Genomic DNA, 15,215 nt, shown 5'->3' with positions numbered 1-15,215 from the left:
GACAAAAATAGAAAAAAAAAATTATTTTTTTACTACATGTAAACTATGTATGTACTATATGTACTACATGTATATATTCATATACATGTAGTACAAAATGGTTATTTCAATATAACAAACAGACACTCCAATTTTATTTATATCTATAGATAAAAATATATATATATGACAGCATAATGTATGCTCATGTGTATTTTTATATTAATTATAATATCAAAACATTTCTTATAAACGCATATAAATAGAACAATGTTTTACTTACCTTGGATATTCCCAATCGATGTCAAGTCCATTAAATTGGTAGTCCCTGAGAAACTCGATAGCTTCGTACACAAACTGATTCATTCTGAACACGTTAGATGTCAGCTCTTTGAAAGGAGTTGATCCGAATGCCCAGCCACCGATGGCTAACAAGATCTGAAAAGGGAAAAGGAAAATTGTTGTTAAGACTTAGGAATAAATTCAAACCTTTATCTGGTAAATCATGCTTTATTCTTAACAATTTTTCGTCATTGTTTCATTGATATTTGTATGAAAATAATATGTTAAGTATTAAAAAAAAGTTTGGACAAAAATAAAATTGGAACTAAAGAAGAAACTATAAAACATGCAATATTTTTTTAAATTTCGCAACTTATTCCAGATTTTGTTTGAATTGTGCAGCGCACTGCAGTTATTAATAAATATTTAGTTTTTATCTAATTTTTGTACAATACTCAAAAAAAGTAAAACGTAGAATTGTCCATCGATGGATATCGGATTTAGTAGGCAGTTATAATTACAAGTAATAGACACAATAAGAGAAAGGGCAAAATACCTTTAAGTTAGGATTCTTTTCACGAAGTGCAACAACTTTATCATACATATCCGCATCCTTTTCATCTCCTTCTGCCAGTTTATGATCCTTGAGTGTTGCGAAGGCGTATATGATGTGAGTGCAAAGTGTGGGGTCAACGTTCTCTGGACTGAATCTTCCTGCACTTGGACGTTTGGATGACCACGATGTCAAGTAACAAAGGATTTGCGGTTCGCGTTCTGAAAATAAGGCTTAATTTAGAAATTTCATTGCGCCAAATATTTAGATTTATAATATATATACCCATAAAGATAATGTTTTAATAATACAAGAACAAGGTAGTAAACATAAAATAGGCAAAGAAAGGTTGTAAGACAGTGTAGGGTTTTTTAATAAATACTTGATCAAAATCCTTCAAAAGATTAATTTTGACGAAGGTATATTGTGTACAAGAAAAGGAATTCATTTATCTATGGCTAATATTAAAAATAATTCATCTCTAACGCTTCTTTATGATTGATAACGCAAAAGTTTCTCCAGAAGTTAACGGAAATGCTTTTTTAATTTTCCATTCGTCAATCACTCTGGCAAACTTTGGAGAAATGTGAAAAGAATTGCAATATCTTCAAAGTAATTACTTTCATAAATTTCTTTGACAGCACTCCTATAAAAAGTTTAGGGCCTTAAGGAATACTTGCACGTTACTAGTCATTTATTACGTACTAACGCGTAAAAGTTCAAGACGTGAACTTTTAAGTTCTATCGCTTTGGCTCATAAACCTGACGTGCCTAAATCACAAAACTCATAAACTCCCATTCTTCTTAACGAGCCAATAACTCTTGGACCTGCTAGTCCCACAATTGCTGTAATAAAATCTCAGGCAAATACAATGTCGTGGCTCTTAGCATTCTGGTTACGAGTGTCGAGTGTAAAAGCACTCAATGTCAGAACTTTTAGCACTACGTCGTCTTTGTCCCAAAACCTATTGTTGACTGTTAGTAACAAGTAAGTACCTAAAAGTGACCCTTGTGACACCCTACGATTTGTTCGCTCAGACGTCGTAAATATAACTTTAAAGTGCATTTACTTGCCAAGCGTACTACTTTAATACTTACAAAGTAGCACAACTTTTCTTGAATAAAATAAGTTCTTGAGATATTATAGCTTTCTATGCCTGTAAGTATACCGTTGCATGTTTGTAGATATAAATAGACAATAAATTGATTAATGCTAAGGAAACCTTTAAAACCCCTAAAAAAATTATGACATTCAATACTATAAGTATTGGTTAAAGGTAAGGTAAGGTACGTTGGTTAAAGTTAATATGAAATATTTTGGTTTCAACTAATACCTAGTCATCATGTACTTTAATTATCACGGACTTTAAAATGTAGAGTAAATTTATTTTATAATTCTTTGTTTGTATCATTTGTACACTTCACAAGTGGATGGCTCCTTTGCACAGGATGCCGGCTCGTCACAACGGCGCCTATTTCTGCCGTGAAGCAGTAATGTGTAACCATTATTGTGTTTCGGTATGAAGGGCGCCGTGGCTAGTGATTACTGGGCAAAAAAGACTTAACATCTTATGTCTCAAGGTGACGAGCGCAGTTGTAGTGCTGCACAGATAGGTCTTTCAAGAATCCTGATCAGCACTGCATTATAATGGGCAGGGTATGTCAATTATCATCTGCTGACCGTCCTGCTCGTCTCATCCCTTATTTTCATAAAAAAAACCTGGTTTGATACTATATGTCTCTTTGAAATTGGTATTTTTGTATTTTACAATTGTAACTTGCCCAGGCAATTGAGAAGAAGTCCAAAAATAAATAGTCTGCATATATGAGTAAAAGTAAAGCTTATGTCGACGGACAATAACATGACTGATACATAATTCCTTTTAAAATTTCTCACTTGATAACTAAGACCAAGTGATACTTTGTGAATTAAATATACAATGCTTTTGGTTTTCAAATAACGCTGTTGGCTCATAAATTTGGAGGAGGTTACCTACTTACAGATTTCATCGTAACATATTTTTTTTTTCAAAGGGACCGCCACAATCGGTGGAAATATGAGGTGACAACTACACAAAAAAAATTGAAAAAACCGTTATCAAGTGAATTAATTGTTGCTAAAATTACATTAAATATATTTTCAATTTATCTTATTTCGCTACTCAAAAGAAATACACGTTCGCTACAAATTTTACCTCAGTAAATCAAATTTACTTTGCGAGGAAACTTTGGTAAGAAGAGAGCTCGGTAGCTTAAGTTAATAATTGGTTTAGTTTCAGTGCAAGAAAGATTCTCTGAAAGTGTTAACTCATTTGCCCCAATTTTCAAAGGTAGCTAACATATTACTCATACTGATATTCACTTTCATATATTGTGAAAGCTGGCAGTCATTCAACCATCATTGCTTTAAACGAAAATCTCTAAAGAAAGTGTTTATACTGATATGAAGAAAGTTTTTTTTTAAATATACGAGAAAAGTTTTAGGTACATATAAAGTAAAGCATGCTATTCTTATGAGGTTATAGTATACTCGCTGCCTACTACAATGCAATAACAATCAATATTCTAGTATGTACCCAAATACTTAGCTTTCCTTAAGTTGTATCATTTGCCCAGTAATTTCACTACCTTCGAAGCGAAATACAATAATGTTTGCGCATTACTGCTACACGACAGAAAAAGATGCCATCGATCAAGGGAGGCGATCCTGCCCTGAACTGATCCTGTGATCGGAAACTCTGCTTCAAGTTGTAAAAATTATTGTTATGTTTTATCTCTTGGGTCTGTCCCTCATGTCTGAGGATCGTCTTCAGCATATAGCAGCAGAGCGGATGATCGGCCTCCACCGGATTCTGTCTCCAGCGCGTCTCTTACAACCGTCGAGAATTTGGTTGACGAGTTTTTAATTTGGACGGTCTATCTTGTTGGAGAACGACCGCGCGATCTTTTGCCTTCAGTATTTCCAACCACATGTATTATTTCCAAGCTTTCATCGCCTCTGCGCATATGTTATCGTTAATAAATGCTCGCTTAAGCTTTAGGTATTACACCATTATTTATTTTCAGCGTGTGTAAATTAGTACATCTACCATACTCAATTACTCTTGTGGTTTTTAATTAACATTTACTTTTTTAACTAAATCATTTGTATTTGTATGAGTATTTGAAGTTTGAGTATTTAGTAACTTAATATCTCAACTCTCAATTCAACTCTCTCTTAATAGCTCAACCTTTTCCAAAATTTTGTTACGTGGTAAATAGATCTAAATAAATAAAGTAATGTTGATTTGATATCTAGCGGTATTCTGTGTAAAAAACCGCCCTGTTGTTGGAATAAAGGTAACCAACATATTGGAATACGTATTCCATATGCTGCCATATTAATTTATTTAATTTTCTATAGGGCTTAGTACGGAACATGCAACTTTGTGCGTCTCATCGCAATAATTTTCATGGAAAGAATTCATAGCTGCTAACTTCTTTTTTTTTCAAAGAGGAGAACAAACGAGCGTACGAGTTACCTGATATTAAGTGATCATAGTGGGTTGACATCCTAATTCCTTAATCCGAATCCGTCCTAGTTAAAAAAATCTATTTTTTTATTTATTTATTAAATTAATTAAACCGCTTTTAAGACAATATGATAAACATTAATTAAAACTAGACTTTGGGTATTTTTGGTTATGTACAGTACCTTCATTTCTTACCAAACATCTTACGTTGTAATATCTTCTCAAGCGCAAGGGATCCAAATTACTAGACGATATTAAATTTCTACAAATACTTACTGCTTTTATCAAGTATGGCGGCATTATTATTCTTAATAATAACAGTCTTCGTAGGCCTCTTCACTTTGCTGATAACTTCGGACAGGCTGATCTTAATCGGCTCTGGTTTCTCAGTGACTTCAATAACAGCGCTTGCTGCGACTTTAGACCAGTCAATATCTTTTGCGTCCTTTCCACGGGATATGCCTCTTAGTTCTTCCCTGTCAAAATAATCAGACCATGTATTAAAAGCAGCTAGTGAAATTACTGGGCAAATGACGAGCGCAACTGTAGTGCCACTCAGAATTTTCGTGTTTTTCAAAAATCCTGAGTACTGCATTGTAATGGGCATGGCGTATCAATTACCATCAGCTGAACGTCCTGCTCGTCGGGTCCCTTATTTTCATTTAGAAAAAATGTATAGTATTACTTTAACATGCACTCCTCACAGAATTTCCAAAAGCCTTCTCTCCTAAAAACAATGCTTCATAGAAACGATTGGCCTGAAGGAGATGCTGTAAAAACTTCGTGTGGTTAGGCCTTTACCAAGAGTTAGATCATTTTAAGAGGGCCTATGTCCTCTTAGCTTGAAGTATTTTAGAAAACAAAATACAATCTAAGGTCACCAAAGAAAGAAATATGTAATAATGAGTCAATATTCCTCAAAATTTAGGATTAAAACAACATGCAGTGGGATTGAGAACCTGCTCTCTTGTTTGAAGTCACTTCAAAATAGAGAGCGACCTTAAAAACCTGATATCTGTCATATTATGGAGTTAAAATGTTCATGGTTACTCTATGGTAAGTGGTGGTTTATACAAATAAAAACACAATCATAAAATTTGCTTGCGGACAAAATTTACGTATAGTATTTTCTTTAATTAACGCGAGTGTTACACATTTAAATAAAACACTTTTAAAGGTTTAAAACGCGTGTAATTGTAACGGTTTTACATTTAATGTTTGCGTTAAAGTTACATTTTTATATTAGTTAACCCGAAATTTCCAGACCTTTCCAGATCTCGTTTTCAGAGGGACTGCAGATGAAGTGATTCAAAGATACTATTTGTCATAGTTGTCATTATGAAGTTTAGCGCCATTTATTTCCTCGGAGGTGGTATTTGCTGTACACAGAAGGTTATTGGCAAAATTTACTGACAGTGTCCTCTTCTTTTTTGGTTTGTGTAGTTATGGGTTTTAATTTAGAGATTATTGGATCCCAGGTGTTAGATAATTTTAGACCATATTCTCTATTGAAATTTGAGGTCAACTAAAATAAAAATGTAACTTTAACGCAAACATCTAATGTAAAACCGTTACAATTACACGCGTTTGATTCCTTTAAAAATGTTTTATTTAAAAAAATTACGTATTACATGAAATCTGGCAAAGATATGCAATTGAAAAACACCGAAAACCTATTTATTTGGAATGCGAAATGTTTTCATTAATCCATTTTGTGATAACGATATTACTTAAAGCGGTTTAACAGTTATTGAATTTATGTAAACTGATTTTGATTTAAGCCGTTGTTACCCTGCGCGGGTATCTTACCTCATTGCACCAATCAGGGGATACTTCACGTTGCCACCACAGACAGTACCGCTGAAGTCATCCATGTCTACAGTCCACACCATTGCTCCGCCGAATCCGTTGTCCTTTATCCACCTAATAACAAAATGAAGATTATAAATAAAGAGTTTAGATATCGGTTAGCAATTAAATGATTAAAACTTTCGTGAGTCATTATTAAATTATCTGTTATAACTAGTTGGTACCGACACCGACAAAAACGTGAGTAAACCCGTATTATTTGATAGTTTAGACCTCGTTATTATTAAGTGGTTGCAATCCTAAACTGGCTTTATTCGATTTTTTTATTTTTTTATGAAAATAAGGGATGAGACCTGCAGGACGTTCAGTTGATGATAATTGATGCGCGCTACCCATTACAATGCAGTGCCTCTCAGGATTCTTGAAAAAACCAAAATTTCTGGGCGGCACTACAATTGCGCTCATCACCTTGAGACATAAGATGTAAAGTCTCATTTGCCCAGTATTTTCACTAGCTACGGCGCCCTTAAGACCGAAACACAGTAATGTTTACACATTACTGCTTCACGGCAGAAATAGGCGCCGTTGTGGTACCCATAATCTAGCCCATAATCTACCTGTGCAAAAAAGCCTCCCACTGGTAAATGTGGTTGCTATCCAGAACATACGTTTTTTAAAATAAATTAAAAATTAAAAATAAATATATTAAATGGACGGTCTCGGAAAAGTGACAATATTAAATTTTACGCGAATCTCTATCAAAAGACAGTTTTCAATTTTATGTGATGCTCAGATAGAATTCAATGTTATACGATGGTCTCCCAAATATGTCACTTTCAGTTATTTTGTGAAAAATTTCAAATTTAAATATTTCTTATTCAAAATTCGTATTTTTTTTAGTTACTTATTGTTCGTAAAATACTACCACCTATTCGAATATGTATGCCTCAGACCTGAGCAGAAAGTTCTAAAGTACTTTTTTTACTACGAATTATATTCTTGATATAGCCCCGATATTCCCAATTATTGGTATCAATAAGAAAATCCTACAGAGGCATCCGATTTAACTATTGTTTTATTAATGAAACTGACCCCATTATTTTTACAACATAACTGTAGTTAACCAAATTTAACATGCCATTATCATAAATTAATAGCAAAATATCGACTGCCGAAGACAGCAAGCGTCGCAAATATGTCGATCTCAGTGAGTCATATATCTTTGTGCCATTTGGTGTCGAGACACTTGACCCGTGGGGCCCAGTGGCGCGGAGAATGTACAAAGTACTCACACATCTTCACGCCTCAATAAGGCTACTGGAAGCCCAAGCGCTGGCAGCTATTTCGGTCAACAGATCAGCCTAGCTATCCAACGTGGAAATGCTGCCAGTATTCTTGGTACGCTTCCACGTAATGATAGTTTTAATTTTACGTAGTCATAATATTGTAAATAAAGTTCTAAGATTTGTTTTGTTTGAATAAACTAACTTTAATACTGAAATGATTACCTCATTTTGTTCCTGATCGCCTTCTCATCATCGAAGCCAATCCACTGATCACCATTGATAGCGTACGGTACTTTCATTTCATCATCCCATACGTAGGTTCCGCCATTACGAAGTATCTCACATATCTGTTAGAATTATTTAAAACGCTTGAAATATCTTCACTCAGTTAGGGAGCACTTTGATACTTCAAGATATAATTTTTAGTAGGATTTTACCTGACGTTAATTTCAACTTACATAATATGAAAGGTTAGTATACAAGGAATATATGTACAAGGGATTTCAGAAACATAAGATTTTTTTTCAAATAGTCATCGTAGACATTATCAATTTTACTAACCGCAATGTATTATATTACACGCAAAATTATTCATATTGTAATAATTAAGGTAACCTTACGAGTAGTAAGACCTTAAAATACGAGCTATTTACCAATTAAAAAATATCGTGCAAACATTTATGTGCTTCTTAATATTTATAAACAGAAAATTGAGTTTGGCAAAAGACACAACATTTTTAAATTTGAGAACCTTTTTTGAAGTAGATAAAACCTGTTTACTAAATATCATACGATTTTGTATGACACATGAAGATTAAGTAGGCAAAGGTTTGAAAACTTACAAGGTGACGAAGCCGCTCATTATCATTTTTATCTCTTTAAAAAAAAAGGAAAAGTAATCTAACATTATGATAAATGAATCGAGGACTTACAAAACCGTGGGAGAGGATAAATTGAAAATTAGAGAGGACTTCTTATCATCTAACCTTGGTATGAAAGATGTTATCAGGCATAAGGTGCCTCCCAACGAAAGATATTAACCCCACAGTATTAAATCTTCGTTCACACGACATCCTTACGACTTTAGTGTCGCCTTACGAGTCGTGTCAATGCGATCTTAACAATATTATGTTTGGTATAGCAGAAATGAGGTTTCTATGCGACTCATTAAGAAAATTAACAATAATATAAAATATATTTAACCTTAATTATAGTATGAAGAATTTTATTTTCTAAAATTGTATTAACTTAGATCCTTGATAATTGTTTACAATAATTGATAATCATTAATTACCCTCTAATATATAACCAAAGAATATATAATATATATCGGATTTTCCCTGCGAGAACGAATCAGAAATGAGGAGATCCATGGGAGCCAAAGTCACAGATTTAGCCCAAATGATTGCAAAACTGAAGTGGCAGTGGGCAGTACACATAGTTCGACGGACAGATGGCCGTGGAGCAAAAAATGAAATGGAGATGAAAGTGGTCAAATGGCGACCACGTGCCAGAAGACGCAGTGTTTGTAGCCCCCCACAAGATGGACCGAACATTTGGTCAAGACCGGCCGGAACACGTTGGATGAGGGCAGCGCAGACTGTTCGTAGTGGAGATCTTTGGGGGAGGCCTTTGTCCAGAAGTGGACGTCTTCCGGCTGATCAGGATGATGATTTAACCAATACCCAGTAAGTAATTCTTACTTTTTAATAACCATATATTTACCTACCTATAAATTAATTACATAATATAAACTATTTTATTATATTTTTTAAATTCGTAGTGCATAACTTAATAAATTGTATTAGAAAAGCCATTTTGAATAAATAAATCTTTGATAATAACTCATTAAAAGTAGCAGTAATTCCTCCTCGAATGGAATAGAAGAGAATAGTTATAAAACAATGTAATCGTAACGATGTCGTCTAAACAAACTTAAGACGTAGAATGATTTTTAATTAAAATTACCTCATAGTAGGCAAGAAAGCCTCCTTCCTTTGTATACTCGCCGGCTTTTCCGCCCCCACTGGCTGGAGAATTCACTTTGAAATTGTTGACATTTGACAGGGTGAAAGTGCGCCCATAAGTTGGCATACCTGTAAGGGAAGCTTCTTTGTAAAATTTACAGTTCCTTTTTAAATCCTCACTTTGTTTTGCTGTAGGATGAATCTAGATTCTACGGCAGCCCTGACCTAACATAGAATTAATGATTATTAATCGTTGATTTTGTGAGTAATGAGCCCCGTAGCCGAGATTATGGGTACCACAACAGCGCCTAATTCTGCCCTGAAGCAGTAATGTGTAAACATTTTTAATAAAGCCAGAAAGGTATTTATTTTCTCAAAATTGATTCCTTTAGAATTCTTTTCGATGTCATTTATAATATTACTACCGCTTCGGAAACAAATGACGCTCTGAGAGAAAAGAGAACTCTCCCAGCATTTTTTTTATGTATAAGAGGGGGCAAACGGACAAGAAGCTCACGGGATAGGAAGGGGTGAAATGAAAACTTGAAATTAAATATAAAAATTATTCAGTCAAATTATTTTTCTAACAAAATAGATGGTTTTTAGAATCTGTCTGTGTAATCATATATATGTTTTTTATGATAATTTTAAATGACATAAATAAAGATAATAAAAATTATGTGATAGTTTTGATAGTGCTCAATTGAAATCTAGTACTAAGTAGAGCATTAAAACAATTCGTGAAAGTATAAGAAATGTGTGCGAATATTAGACAGCGTGCTATAAAATAATTTGTTATTTTTAATTGATCTTAACCGCAATATATTTAATCTGAGATTTAGTATACAAATTTGATTTGTTTATGATGAAAATTTATGGATGATATGGAACTTAAACCTGTCACCTCCTCGGGATACGCCCCAGCGCTCTTACCAACCAAGCAGCAGCCGTCCGAATGACGAATGATCCGTAAATCTTTGTTGGTTTTTTAATTTTTTAATTGTACTCTAGTACGTGGATTCGTCTGCATTATATTTATTTATACCAAAAAATCGTACAATATAACAATTAGGTACTATTGAAATATTTTTGTATGAGATTCTTCTTCTTTTCATTGCATAGTCGCCATTTTGCAATTCACCATTTTATTTATTGTTTGTTGTAATAGCGGGAATAGTAATTAATACTGAGTCAAAATTTTCAGCTTTCGCCGCTACAGACTGACAGACAGACAAACAGTAGAGTCTTAGTAGTAAGGTCCCCTTTCAGTACAGAACCCTAAAATTAAGGTTTAGTATCGGAATTGTTAATTACTAACGATTAATTAACATGAGAAAATATAATGAGTCGATTCAGGTTGAAATATCTCAGGGAGAATATATCGTTACTTCGGTTATCATAAGAATAGAAAATAATTTGATATATTGTGATTTTCATTTATTTGGTCATACTCGGTTCATGACTTCGTACAATAGAATGTAATCTCGTCCTCTAGCAACTGAAGCATCCTGGTATGCAGATATGACTTGTCCTTTACAAAGACATTACGGCGTGTGGGCAGACAAAGGGATATTCATTGTGTACACACATAGCTGGCTGTACCCAATCTCTGAGAGGGATCTCAATTTGTCTAAATTGAAAAATGTGAGCAAGCGAGACGTGGATCTGACAGAAGACAGAAAATGTGAAATATGCAATTATGTACTTTGAAGAACTTTTAATCGAATCATGTGTAAGCATTATTCTATTTGTAATTCTTTAAATGAGTTTGTGTATCTGGGTTCAAAGTTTACAGGAGATGTAAAGTGTAAGATTGATATTGAAAGAAGAGCGAATGCAGGAAACATGGTGAATGGAGCTTTGCACTACTTTATGAACAGGCAGAAGGTGACAAACAATGCTCGTTTGGCTGTGCATGAGGGGGTTGCGATGAGAGCGCTAAGAAGTATGATAGGAGTTAAACTGAGTGACTGGATAAGACATAGTGAGATAAGGAAACGTTGTGGTCTGAAAGAAGATGTTGTTACAAATATTGAGAAAGTTATTGCTGAGATGGTTTGGCCATGTCGAGAGAATGAATGAATATGACGAAAAAAGTATATAAGGCCAGTGTGAATGAAAGTTTTAGAAGGGGTCGACCTAGGCGGACATTTCGAGACCAAATCAGGGACGTCTTGAAAAAAGGGCAGGTCAAGAGTACCCTTAACCGAAGAGCATGTATGAAGGGAAAAACAAAAGTGGTCGAAGCGAAACAAGTATGTAAGGATCGTAGCAAGTGAAAAGAAGTGGTCTCTGCCTACCCCTACGGGAAAGAGGCCGGATTGTTCAGAATGTCTATGTGGAACTGTGATGCTTGGTGAAAAAGACACATAATAAAATTTGGTTCATTGAAAAATAAAAGCAAAAGGAGATCCATTTGCAAAGGACACGCTCAGATGGATACCAGAGTGATTCATTTTTAGGTTTCTACATATGCATTTTAGATTAATGCCGAACATCTAGGTGGTCCGGTTTTATAAGTTTTTGTCCTGAGACTCGATGTTTCCATTCAGCGGCAGGTTTCACGTCAAATCAAGTTCAAAACAAACGTATTACGTTATTCAAAAGAATTGTTAAAAAACGTTTGTGTGGTAATGGTTACTATAACATAAATGACTTTCTTAATGATACCACGGATTGGGAATGGAGCGACTGCCTTCAGGTTATTAAATAACAAGCGTAATTGTACAATCTTACTTTAATTGTAAAACATATTTTTGATTAAAAATAGCCCGCTGAGTTTGTTGCGCCCATTCTTCTCAGGCCTGAGGCATTCATTTTGGAATGGGTGGTAGTTTTTTGACTTTCAATAAGTGGTGTCACATCCTATTTTGAATAAAAATATTTGAATTTGAATTTTGAAAATATTGTATTGTGTTAAGAATACTACTACGCATACTAGCGATTGAGCCATTTATAGAGTATTCTCTGACAATTTGAGCTGCTCTACGGTAAATTACTCAAGCTCATCTTGGGGTGACCAGAGATGAGAAGAATACTCCATGTGTGTCCGAACCTATATAGAGCACAATAATGTGGGCGGGTTTTAAGTTTTATCCTGAATCCTGAGCGGCACTGTATTCTAAAGGGAAGGGCGTATTATCTACCGCCAAGGGAACCTTTCGATCGTCTCGCTACTTATGAATAAGAAAATAATCATATACCAATAAGAAAATATTCAACATACCAATAACAAGTTTCTCCTTCGGAGCACCAAGTTTAACCCAGAGATGGGACGCGTGGTCTACTGACAACTGCTTCCTCCACTCGGAGTCTGATGATGGTGAGTACAGCGGCGCGTTGTGACCTGTCTCCCGCTCCCATTTGCCGTGGAAGTCATACGCCATCACGTTGATAAAGTCCAAGTAACTGTTGACACAATATTTATAGTTAAGTAAGCCATCTGTATATTAAAACTTATTCCAGGTTTAAACTGAAAATAGTGAACAAAATATTTAATTCTAATTGTCGTTATTTTATTTTGCGGCTTTCTTGTTATTAGATTTTTCTTAAAAAAAATTACGTTTATTGTAAGCTGACTTCAAAAAACTTCCACTTAATGATGCTTCTTAATGATGCTTTTTTACATTAAAATAAACTAATATTTTTGAAGAATAATGATTTAAAAACGTACGTTCGGTTACTCTTTTAAATTTTAAAATTTTCATACTTATTTCTTTATTATACTAAAGACTGTTAGTTTAAATTGAAAATGTAGATTACATTTTTACTTCGGTGTAAAATTCTCTTATTCTGGAAGCAATTGTAAAAGCTTATGACATTTAGATATAGATTGTATGTGTTGGTGAATCACATAGATATCCAAAAAGTTACTCTTTGCGCGATCACTTGAGACTTGACGGCAGTGTCGTTTGCTTCGCCAGTGCAATATTTGCATAATCCAGCACTGGCAGTTAAGAAAAAAAGTTTGGGAGACTGGAAGTAGGTCTCAGATATCGCGAAATGGTGTAACTAATTATTTAGATGTATAATCAAATAGCACAGGCTATCCGTTGATTTGTTGTCATTAACATTCCTGCAAGACTGCTGTGTAGTCAACATCCGAAAATGGAGGTCACTTGATGGTAGATGATCAGTCATGCTCATAATTTTTTTTAACTACGCTGCATTTGTATTTATGTGCATGTTAAATATAAAACTAATATACAACAGACCACAGAACAGTTGGAAGAGATCTCTTTAATCTGTTCTGTGCAACATACAGTCACGTACCGTAATACACTTGAGATTCAAATCCTTGACAAACAGTCATAGGAACGGTGTGTCCGCAGTTCCCACAGTATTGCGAAATCTTAATAAATCATTGAAATGTACAAATTCACATGCACATTGTTTTCTAATTGCCATTCTTTATTGTTTTATTTCGTTTTTGTTAGATAATACGACAGAACAGAAACAAGTCGTTGCTCGAAATCGTTTCAATTACTTTCCTTGAAATGAGTTCAGTCGTCTACATGGTTTTAAAACTTTTTGTAGCTTCCACCTGCCACGTACTGTGCCTTTATTGGTTTGTGACAGGCGAGGATCGAACCGAGTGCACTGTGGTGAGAGTTAACGGTTGTATATTGCAACCACCGAACTTTAAAAATTCAGACGGTCCAGTTGTTGACATGTCCAGAAACGTTTGGAGAAATATAAATCTTAGAGGAGGCGTTTCTATGACGCAAAATTCAAAATCTATGAGTTATTTTATGGAAATTTAAACAAAATGGTCATATTGTAAGTAAAGGCATTCAGTGAGCATTGCTATTTGTAGATGAACATTATCTTTTGTTATTTGGTAGAGTTCTAGTGTCAGGCATCGTCATGGTCGCTAAATGCCACTGCTTGTGGCGGCGATGTGGGGCGGGTCGTTCACTTCCCTAAAATATGGTCGAGGGAGGCGGTGGCTGGTACATTCGTCATTGTTGTGAAGGGCACTACTTGTGGTGGGTGGATGATTCTCTCACCGGGAAATCTGCTTCATGTTTTTTTATTTATTTTATTTTCTTTATTTTTGTAATTACTGTTATTATAAATTGTTTTTAAATGTGATAGGTAATAAAATGCTCACATAAAACCTTTATTTTATTTACGGTATGTGTGGATTGATGCATCTACTGTGTTGTACTATATGTATGTACTCAATAACTATACTATGTTAAAAAAAAATATTGAAGTAGGCGTTACTTTGCGGAAATCCATAATTATACAAATGATTTAAGTTTTCTTTGGTGTTAATTCCGCAAAAAATTGTTTTTAAAAACAATTCGACACGTGTTTCGCCTCTACACGAGGCATCCTCATGTCCACGTGTTGTCTCGCCAATATCGCCAGTCTCGTGCCATATTACCAAAAAACAAATATTGGCGGAATTAACACTAAAGAAAACTTAAATCATTTGTATAAAGCTATTTTAAGTTTTATTTATAAGAAAAATTAAGTTACTAATAACAATAAAGGCTATTTTATTTTATTATTATTTTTTATAATGTGATGTAATGTAATGTGTGTCCAGTTAATGAGTCTTAACCATTGAATTATATGTTTTTACATATTAATTTACCTTTACGTTTGAGTATTTTTGTTGCATCACTTTGCATAATATATTGTAATTGAAATGATTCGTATATTTTATTGAAACTATTTGTAATACCATTCTGTTTTGAAAAGAGCAACCTTAGAGTCTCTTCTCTAAGGAAATCTGCCTTCCGAACGAGCTGTATGAAAAAATGACATATTTCAAGTGTAATGCAATTAAGCTACGAAATAAAATATTTTGATTATT

General features: G+C 34.2%; 1 protein-coding gene across 1 annotated transcript in view; it reads right to left on the bottom strand.

Moving 5' to 3' along the window:
• LOC126969469 (probable chitinase 10) overlaps positions 1 to 15,215 on the bottom strand; it is a 137,828-nt gene that overhangs the window by 9,247 nt on the left and 113,366 nt on the right. Inside the window, exons 7-13 of the mRNA XM_050814914.1 lie at positions 12,615 to 12,796; positions 9,390 to 9,517; positions 7,644 to 7,768; positions 6,136 to 6,249; positions 4,603 to 4,802; positions 818 to 1,035; positions 263 to 417 (exon numbers count right to left, since the gene is read on the bottom strand). Coding sequence (XP_050670871.1) covers positions 263 to 417; positions 818 to 1,035; positions 4,603 to 4,802; positions 6,136 to 6,249; positions 7,644 to 7,768; positions 9,390 to 9,517; positions 12,615 to 12,796 — 1,122 coding nt within the window. The remainder of the gene's footprint in view (positions 1 to 262; positions 418 to 817; positions 1,036 to 4,602; positions 4,803 to 6,135; positions 6,250 to 7,643; positions 7,769 to 9,389; positions 9,518 to 12,614; positions 12,797 to 15,215) is intronic.

The sequence above is a fragment of the Leptidea sinapis genome, chromosome 18 (genome assembly GCF_905404315.1).
Source record: "Leptidea sinapis chromosome 18, ilLepSina1.1, whole genome shotgun sequence".
Lineage (NCBI taxonomy): Eukaryota > Metazoa > Arthropoda > Insecta > Lepidoptera > Pieridae > Leptidea > Leptidea sinapis.
Note: the sequence above shows the minus strand (reverse complement) of the source record. Positions and strands in the feature narration are given on the sequence as shown.